Genomic DNA, 9,956 nt, shown 5'->3' on the forward strand with positions numbered 1-9,956 from the left:
CATATTTTAGTAGCTGTTCCTTCTGCCATCAAGCCGCAATCATTAAGTATGGTGCTCGACACAAAGGCTGAACTGGTAGTTCCTTAAATAAAATATAACGCCTGTAAAATTAATAATTACTACCCTTTACAGCGCAAACTTACCATTGCTTTCTATTATTTCGCAAAGAATTTCATCTTTATCATTTCTTATTAACGTGCCATTACTGTTACATAAAAAACCTTTAAATACAAAGTGATTAAAGGTTTCCATTATTAATCTCGGACGAAATAAACAACATAACATAACCCAACAATTATTAAATTAAACGTCATAAACAAACGAGAGGACGCATGCGTCCATTTCGAAATCAAGATGAGATCCTGGTTCCAAACTGTTTGAACCAATTTCGATGTGATGTCACGGGTTCATCTCAAGAAAGCACTATTTTGAAACAGTTTCGAACCAGTTTTAAAAAAGTGATCGCGAGAAAACAGCCTTAGTTTGGGATCTAAGTATAACCTCTTGAAATATTTCCTGCAATAATTTGACGGCATTATGGGAAACTTTCTTATGTGATCTTTCAAGAAATTAAGTAATTCTTCAGAAATTTTTGAAATCCTATAGCCTCTTCTACGATCCCTTTCAGCTGTAGTAGTATTGACAATTCTTTTATTTATTGCGAAATTGAGAACTCCTTTTTTAATACCCAAAACTCAGAAACCTTTGTCTGCATCAACAATTAAAAATTATTTAAATGTCTGATCGGCGTGAATTTTCTCCCGAAACGGTCCTTTTTTGAACATTTCCGACCTCAACTAAGTAGTTGATGATATCACATTACCTCTCAATACTGCCAAGTTTCCTGTAGGATGTAGAAATTAAAATCCTATTTTCTTGATTTATGTGTGAGTTGCATTTAAGCCTAATACAAAAAAAGAAGCTATGTATGTGTCAAGGATTAAAAAGAAAAAATAATTTATTTACCTGCACTTGTCACTGCAAGGTTCTCCCATTGACCTTCCTGGAACATAGTTGCCTTTAAAGTTAATATACAGACCTCCGAAATTTTTGTTTGGTTTTCTTATATTTTTTCTCCATAACCACGGTCGCTTTTTTGGGTACTTTGCGTTCACCTGAATTGTTAACTTCATTTTCCTTATTGCAAATATTTTCATTCTTTCAATTTTCGTCAGTTAATTCAGAAACATAAGAATTTTCAACATCTAACTTCCTTAAATAGGAAAGAGCAATTTTTCGAACCCGCATAAGCCTCGTTTAGCACTTGCTGTTTAAGGGTATAATCTTTATCGCGTACAGAATCGTCTGAGTCATAGGGTTCTTGCTCAATCGGCACTTCATAATAAGAATCAAAAAACTTTTTGCACTATAGTTAAAAAAGTATTTAAAGCATGCTGTTATTCTTTTAAATATTTTTTCTTTAATATAACACCTTCAAATTGTTTTAAAAAATCGTCGGTGTTCGATGATAAAGTCTTTTCACTGTCACTAGAATCCATTACTAAATCTAACATTATTTTCCCCTCTTGAATCCATATTTGAATATTTCGTACGAGTTTATTAATATTCTTCTGCACTCATCAGTTTCAAATAACACAGTGAACTCTGAACCAAAATAAGTGTTTTGGTTTACTAGCAGTCCCTTTTAATAAAACGCACTTCTCCTAATAACTGTTATTGTTATATAAACTCGAAGGACCTTAATTTTTCTTTTTACTCGAGAGGAGACAACAACGTGCATGCACCCCCCCATATTTAATAAAGTAATACAAGTAAGGAATACAAGTATGTAAATAACGAAATCAGCTGACTTGCTTTAAATTAAGGCGCTAAGTTCAGATGGCAGGAGATTATATTTCATAATATGTCATTCCAAAAGTGGCTATCTGTTCTTAGCCACATATTCTGAACATGGTGTTGAGAGGTTCATTGTTCAATACTTCAAATGTTTGTGGTCTGTTTGCATAGACCTTAGATTTCAAATAGCCCCAAAAGAAGTAATCTAAAGATGTTAAGTCACAGGAGGCCAGTGAATAGTTGCATTTCTTGAAATTATCCTTTCATCAAACTTTTCTTGTCATACCTCGATAGTTTCATGAGCAGTGTGACGTGGCACCGTCTTGCTGGAACCACATATCCTCCAAATCAAGTGCATTTAAATTTGGCCACAAAAAATTTCTTAACATCTGTCGGTTTCGTTCACCATTCACTGTAACTGCATTTTCTACCTCATTTCGGAAAAAAAATGGTCCGATAATGTCACCATGCCATAAACCACCATACAGTTACCTTTAGCGGATACAAAGGCTTCTCGTGGTTCTATTGCGAATTGTTTTCACACCAAAAACGGAAATTTTACTTGTTAACATGTTCACTTAACCAAAAATTAGCTTCATCAGATAATTTTTTTCGCAAAATTAGAATCCCTCTCAAGTTATTCTAAACTCCAAGCAGAAAATTTTCGGCGCCGTCAGGTTTTACTTGTCAAATGTCAATTCAACATAAAGCCGGGATCAATGTTTGGGATGATACTTTGTAAAATTCGGTAGTTAAGATGGCGGCCAGTTAATTTTCATGGTATTGCTATAATTTATTATAGACTTTGTATTTATTAAATATGTATAACATTGTACAGAGCATACATTTTTATTATTAATCTGTCTGAGTCTGAGTCAGATGAAGCTGCAAGAACATAATCTGATTATGAATAGTTACTGCAAACCTGAATTCTACACATGTCTGTACATTTCAATGAATTTTTAATACAATAACGTGTTCGGCTCACAATCTTTCTTGCAGGAACATGACATTCATTCAAGAATAGCAAAAGGTGCTGGCGCACAGCTCATCCAATCAATATGTAACACTGTATTACCCTTACTGTCCGTTTGACCTTCAGGTGATGGAATGTCTGGCTGTGGATCTAGTGCCTTCTTCCATACCATTGTTTGAAAATTGGTTTTTGCTACATGTTTTTGCAGTGTGTTCTGACATGGAGGAAGATTATGCGATTCCATGTTACTTTGCTTGCCACAGAACAAAACTTAGCTCGTGTACACTTGTTTCTGTGGGCGTGTTACTATACAACCGACATACGAAGGTCTCGAGAACCTTTTTTTTGTCAAGTACCCCTAAAGTATTTCTCAGTCTAGACATGGCAGCTTGAAATTCCTTATATTTACGCACGATCTTCAATGCTGTAACTTTTCCGCCTAGAAACGCACTCACTGTTTCACAGCTAGTGAAGGCGTGTAAGCCAGGTAATGCTAGGCATACATCTCCACTTATGTCAGCAAACATATCGTTCATATTAAAGTACTTGAGCCGATTGATAGTTCCCCTTAGGAAGATATTACATCCTAGTTCGTTGAAGGAAGGTATGGTATGCAGTGTTATAACAGCGACATCAGTATCTTCACAGCGAATAATTACATCTCTAAATTCAGATTTAGCTGCATGATGTGCGTGGAGCAATATACATGTATATTGTATCCTTTTTCATGAGAACATTTCAATGGTAGCACTGCTGTTGCGTTACTTAATGTTAGTTGGTAGCAGCGGTTTTCACAAGTCACAAACATAATTCTGAACCCCCAACCGGTGAGTGTATTTTGATTGTTGCCACTCCTGCGTCAGAAATTTAATAAGCTCTGATTTATTTTGAGATAATCATTTGGTTATAGGATGTGCTTTAATGGCAGAAAAGTTATGCGCTTCAGACGTTCCACGGCCATGTTTGTGACTTAACGTAACTAAGCTACCAATTTTTACACAGTGTCATTCCAAACATTGATCCTGGCTTTATGCTAAATCAAAATTCTTATGATACTTTTACTCCTTACAAATGAAACCAGACTTTAGATTGTTAAACTACGATTTCCGCCCGGCGGCCATTTTTGTGAGGTCGTAACGCTACCGAATTTTACAAAGTATCATTCATACTGCCTTCATGACGAATCTAAATTGGTAGGCTACATTTACTCTCGCGGAAGGAAACCGCACGTGCTCTGTGGCTCAACGTCTATAATGCTGCCTTTGACAAATCTAAAGGGCGTGTTTTTAAACTATTCGAATAGGTGTTCGAGTACTCGAACTTGAAAAATTGCGTTTTTAAATGCAGTCTGAACAAGTTGGTGTCCGTTTTTATATTCACAAGAAAGTTCGAACGACTCGTTCGAATACGATTTTCATGCACCGGGTATCGAGTAGGTGCATGGGATTTGAACATAATTCTAACCTAAAAAAATATATTGTAAAGTGTCGTTTGTCTAGGTTGTAAGTTATTAACACAAAATATGTTATTAATTTATTTTGTGTTATAAAGTAGATATAAAACAATGGATTTGTATAAATGTGGACACTGTAAAGCCGATTTAGTATTAGAAGACGTAACGTATCATCGCTGCTTTAATCCAGAAAATGCAGCATCTGTACGAGTAGTGTTGGACGATAATAGGGGAGGGTGGGTAGGAATGGGTCGTTTTTCCTTCAAGGCGTGACATTTTTCAAAATTTTACTATTATGAATANGAAGTTATTTTGTGCTGACTAACTTTGTTGAGGTGGTTGATTTGTGCTTTTTGCTGTAGTCTCTTTAACAATAGAATATCCTGCATATCCAAATTATTCTCCTCAGCCCACTGAACGCAAACTGAAAATGATTTCTTTGCAGCAGCATTAGAGATCTTTGTTTTTGCATCCATTACTACAAAGTCGTCTTCAGAGTCCGTAAGCAGCACTGACGATTCATTTCGTTTAGCGTGTTGTATTATTTCTTCATCGGAAAAATCCAATGAAAATTCATTTGCACCAGTTGCTAAATCATTGGTATCTTCTTCAGTTATGTCATTACTGAAATTCATAGCTCCAATCATATTTTGGATGGATTTCATATCATCATAGATGCCATCAGACTGCAGTTCATGACGCAGAACCTGAAGCGGTATCATATCTTCATCATCCCAGCACGATGCAGTCCTTGGCCACAATACAGACCAGCTTTTCTGAATATTTTTTTGACTAATGCTTTGCCATGCTAAGTCCAAGAAATAAACAGCATTTTTAAGGTTAAACATTTTTAAAACTTTAACCACGTAGACATCATCATTTTCTGTAAGTAACCTTTACGTTTTGTATTAAATTTTGATCCATAGGAGGCTGTAAGATTGCCGTACAATTTGGTGGTAAAAAAAGAATTTTGAAATTTGGGTCAAAATTAATTTCATCCGCTTTAGGATGTGAAGGAGCATTATCTAATATCAATAATGCTTTGAGTGGTCTGTTAACCTGTGTTAGAAACCCTTTTACTTCTGGAATAAAATGGTTTTTGTACCAGTCCAAGAAAAGGGACGTTGACATCCATCCTTTATTAGTTGCATTATATACCACTGGAATCTTATAACCTTTAAAGGCTCTTGGATTAGCAGATTTGCCAATAACCAAAAGAGGCAGTTTATGTGTTCCTGCAGCATTTGAGCATGTCATAAATGTCACACGATCTTTGGAAATTTTTCTCCCTGGGGCAGACTTTTCCGTTGCATGCACCCATGTGTTACCAGGCAACACTCTCCAGAAAGCAGCAGATTCGTCTGCATTATAAACTTGCTCTTCACTCAAATCCATCTCAGCAACAAAGTCAGCAAACTTTTTATTAAAAGGCTCCACGACGTTTTCATCGCTGGAAACTTTTTCACCACAAATTTTTAGATACGAATACCATGCCGTAACTTAAATTTATCCAACCAGCCTGAGCTCGCTGAAAAATCGTCCTTCCCCGTCATCTTTATATAAAAGAATTTGGCCTTTGCTTTTAAAATTTCTGAGGAAATCGGGATATGATTGTTTCTTTGTTGCAAAAACCATGTATAAAGCGCTTCCTCTAACTCTGGATTTTCTGCTTTTTTCATAACTTTTCTATTTCCTAAAAAAAATTATACATATTAAGAAAATGGTTTATTACATTATTCTGGTTCAAATGTTACCGGGTCCATTATAGGTATTCGAAATAAATTGTTTTATTTTCTCCTTATTTTTTTTATGTCGCAAATCGTTGATTTAGGAACATGGAATTTTTCGGCAACCTGCCTAATAGTTTTTCCCTCATCAAGACTTTGTAAAATATCACACTTTTTCTTTAAGGTTAGTGTTTTATGTTTGCGTTTATTATTTAAAAACATGGCACTTGGAATGGAATTAGACAAACAAGCTTGCGAAAGAATGAACCGAAACTGAAGTAATGATAGAGCGAGATAATGATAGAACATGCGAGTAAAAAACGGGAAACCCTCGAATTTTAATATTTATTCTTGCATAAAAAAAATTTGTCCGGATTGTAGAGGTAAAAATTTTAAATTGTCCGATATGTAGAAGCGTCCGAATTATTGGAGTGACCGGACTGGCGCATGTCCGGACTGTCGAAGTTGTATTGTATACAAGATGCTCCCGAGACCAATGTGACCGAAGAAGACATTACTGAAGAACAACTTGAGAAAACGGAATGGTCGCATGCAGCAGTATTATTTTTAATAGAACAATATCGCGAATACAAAAAAAATTTCCAGAAGAAAAATAGCATCAAGAGACATATATGGCTAAAGTATGTGTTAATATGACTTGTAGGCTTGTAGTTCTTAACTGACACGTATTGAGCATGTGAAGTTTGGAAATTATAATGCTTTTCTCAAGCTGCGTATGCTCAATACAGTCCNTCTTTTCTTCGTCATTTTTTATTTCAGACTTTTCTTCATCCAGTAAACGCAACTTAACCTTTTTTGATTTCCTTTCCTCTATTTCTTCCTTTTCGGGCGTATCGGTCATTATTCTGGTACGTCCCGGTTTTCTTCCACCTTTAAAGATTTTCCTTGGAGCTGCTTTAAGGTAGGGTACAATATCTTCAGGTGAGAGTATCTAGAAATAATAAATGAGTTGATGATAAATTTGTTTTTTTTTAAATACTCACTTGAAGACTTGTTGAAGGAGGTGGAGTTTTTGGCCTTAGAAATGGAGGTTCAGAGCTGGTGTGTTGCACTTGAGCAGCCTCATTCTGTAATGGGCGATCCGTAACAGAAGCCATTAAGAACTCATCGTCTGAGAATATATTCCTATTAAGAGGCCATATTCCAGTACGTTCAAAGCCTTTCATAATATTGTTTTTGCTGAAGGCTTGAACAAATGCTTTTTGCGATAATTCAGCGATATTATAAATCGTTATTGGTTTCCCTGGGTTGGATGCTAGAAAATCATCGCAGGCCTGGTTGTATCTCGTTTTCAAGGGTCCATATACTGCCACATCTAAAGGCTGCAGACGGTGGCTTGAATGAGGAGGAAAAGTGATGAGATGTACACCAGAATTCATTGCTGCATTGATTACTTCAATTGAGTCATGGCTGTCGTGATTATCTAAAAATAAAACAGCGGGCTTTTCCTTGGAACACCTGGCATGTTCAACGAAATGATTAAAAACTTTGATAAAATTTTCGGTTGTCATCCATCCACTGCTGTGTCCCAATATCAAACTATTAGTGGGTGCTGAACGCCCTATAATCTCTAGATGTCTTTGACGCGGAAAAATATATGCAGGTGGAACTGTGTTACCAGCGGCGTTAATGAAGCAACACATTGTTACTAGCTGGCCTCTCTCTCCAGAAGTAACTTGGCCAACTTGCTTTAGGCCTTTCTTTGCTAGCACCTTTTGTGGCTTATGCACAGTAGTCAAGCCCGTTTCATCGCAGTTCCAAATGTCTGCAGCACTGATTGTAAAACGTTCATAAACATTTTGCACATTATCAAAAAATTGGCCGATATTATGCTTATTAAAGCTTGTCGACCTACTCAGACTAGTTGCCTCTGGTGTCCGCAAACTAAGATTAGGATTTCTTCTGAGGAATCCAAATAGCCACTCTCGTCCTGCCTTTTCCTCTTCGTCCCATTTATTAGGAATGTTGAGATTAAGAGCCTTAGCGTATTTATATGCCAATTTCCTGGTGTCGGTTGAGGTAAGACCGTAATGCATTCTTGAGCACTTTTGTAAATAGTTAGCCATCATCTGCTCTTGTTCAGCTGAGAAAATTTGCCGAACTGTCAAATTTGGTTTCCACTCAAATGATTCATTATCTGCAAGCACTCTTGCACGAGCAACATGTCTTTGTAATGTAGAAAAAGGAATGCTGAAGTTTCTAGCTACTTCTTTTATGGAAGAACCGTTGTTCACTTCTTCGACCGCAGCCTTAATTTCCTCAGAACTTTTTCGAACACGTCCTGTCTTCTTAACCCAAATCCTAGGCATCTGCTCAACGAAAAAAAAATAAATATATATCAGCAGGAGGAATGGGTCGCTAATTGTTAGGAGGAATGGGTCGACCCAATCCTCCGCCAAGCCAGCGACACAATCCTCCTGCGTTCATCCTTCAGTAAACAAACACGTGCACTGAGAAATTCAGGTTAGGTAATGATAATTCAGTAGTGGAATTTAGTAGGCGATAGGGCATGCCTTATAAGAAAAAAATACTTGCCTAACTAATGTTAAATATGAACGAAAATATTACAAATTAAAGTAAATTGAAAATATTTACCTTAACGATCCAAATACACACGTGTCTCGATAACAAATGATACTCTACTTCAACGATGTTCGAACAAACGTCAACTCTAGCTCCCAAGTACCGCCACCTATTGATCAATAGCCATTCCAAATATGGCTCGTTCTGGAAAATTAAATAAGGCATACCCATTCCTCCTGCGACCCATTCCTACCCACCCTCCCCTAATATTCTTTATTTAGAAACTAGTAAGTAGTCAATATTTTAATTACGTTTATGATTATACTGATATTAGTGTTATCTAATAAATTTGTTACCTAATATTGATTTCACAGATGCTGATAATCAAAATATACAAGATGCTCCCGAGACCAATGTGACCGAAGAAGACATTACTGAAGAACAACTTGAGAAAACGGAATGGTCGCATGCAGCAGTATTATTTTTAATAGAACAATATCGCGAATACAAAAAAAATTTCCAGAAGAAAAATAGCATCAAGAGACATATATGGCTAAAGTATGTGTTAATATGACTTGTAGGCTTGTAATTCTTAACTGACACGTATTGAGCATGTGAAGTTTGGAAATTATAATGCTTTTCTCAAGCTGCGTATGCTCAATACAGTCCAGCCTATAAATCCTGACAACTAATAATTTCTGATTGCAGAATCTCTAAAAATATGCAACAACAGTCGTACAAATATTCATCTGACCACATCCAAAATAAGCGGAAAAGATTGTTAAGAACATATAAATCCATTAAAGACCACCATGGTCATACAGGAACGAATAGGAAAAATTGGCAGTATTTTGATTTAATGGATAAATTGATGCATAATAACCCAGCAGTCATTCCTCCAGTAATAGTGAGTAATGGTATTCTCGAAAAAACAACTTCTGAGGGCATTAAAATCACAGAAACTAATCAACTAGAACAATCTGATACTTCTGAAGCCGAAAGAGAGAGTTTAGGACAAAGTAGTCCAACACCACCACCGAAAAGAAAGTGTACTACTGATAACGTTACAGCATTGCTTAAAACTGTTGTGGCTCAATCACAAAAACAGCATGAAGAGGAAATGAAGGAACGGGTTAAATTCAATAACCTTCTGGAGAAACTGGTCAATCATGTTACTGGCGAAAAGTAAATAAGGAGTCAAGTGCTTTTTTTTCTTTTTCTTAATTAACATTTCATTTCTGAATAGATATTGTGGCAATAAACATAGACATTTTATTGTACATTAAATAAAATATAAAATAAAGTTTTTGCTGATAGAAAGAAGTTTATTTCTTAAACTTTAATAAAATAAATAATATTTTTACATTACAAAATATTCCCCATTATTTCTCACAATGTATCTCATCAATGTGTTGGTTTATTATAATCTCATGTTGTCCATTATCTCCTTCTTGTAATG

The 9,956-nt window shown here is 35.9% G+C and overlaps 2 protein-coding genes and 1 pseudogene across 2 annotated transcripts; 1 reads left to right on the forward strand and 2 right to left on the reverse strand.

Annotated features, from left to right (window-relative positions):
* Positions 1-5,083: 5,083 nt before the first annotated feature.
* Positions 5,084-6,681, reverse strand: LOC111691774 (annotated as a pseudogene).
* On the reverse strand, positions 6,573-8,283 carry LOC108908825. The gene is made up of 2 exons (XM_023455092.1): positions 6,958-8,283; positions 6,573-6,905 (listed from the first exon to the last, which is right to left on the reverse strand). The coding sequence occupies exons 1-2, from the start codon at positions 8,281-8,283 to the stop codon at positions 6,573-6,575; spliced, it is 1,659 nt and encodes a 552-aa protein (XP_023310860.1).
* A 497-nt stretch (positions 8,284-8,780) lies between these two features.
* On the forward strand, positions 8,781-9,746 carry LOC108908826. Its single transcript, XM_018712972.2, has 2 exons — positions 8,781-9,055; positions 9,206-9,746. Exon 2 carries the CDS (start codon positions 9,219-9,221, stop codon positions 9,684-9,686), a length of 468 nt encoding a protein of 155 aa, XP_018568488.1. The 5' UTR covers positions 8,781-9,055; positions 9,206-9,218; the 3' UTR covers positions 9,687-9,746.
* The last annotated feature ends 210 nt before the right edge of the window (positions 9,747-9,956 follow it).

Source organism: Anoplophora glabripennis, unplaced genomic scaffold (assembly GCF_000390285.2).
Source record: "Anoplophora glabripennis isolate ALB-LARVAE unplaced genomic scaffold, Agla_2.0 scaffold421, whole genome shotgun sequence".
Taxonomy (NCBI): domain Eukaryota; kingdom Metazoa; phylum Arthropoda; class Insecta; order Coleoptera; family Cerambycidae; genus Anoplophora; species Anoplophora glabripennis.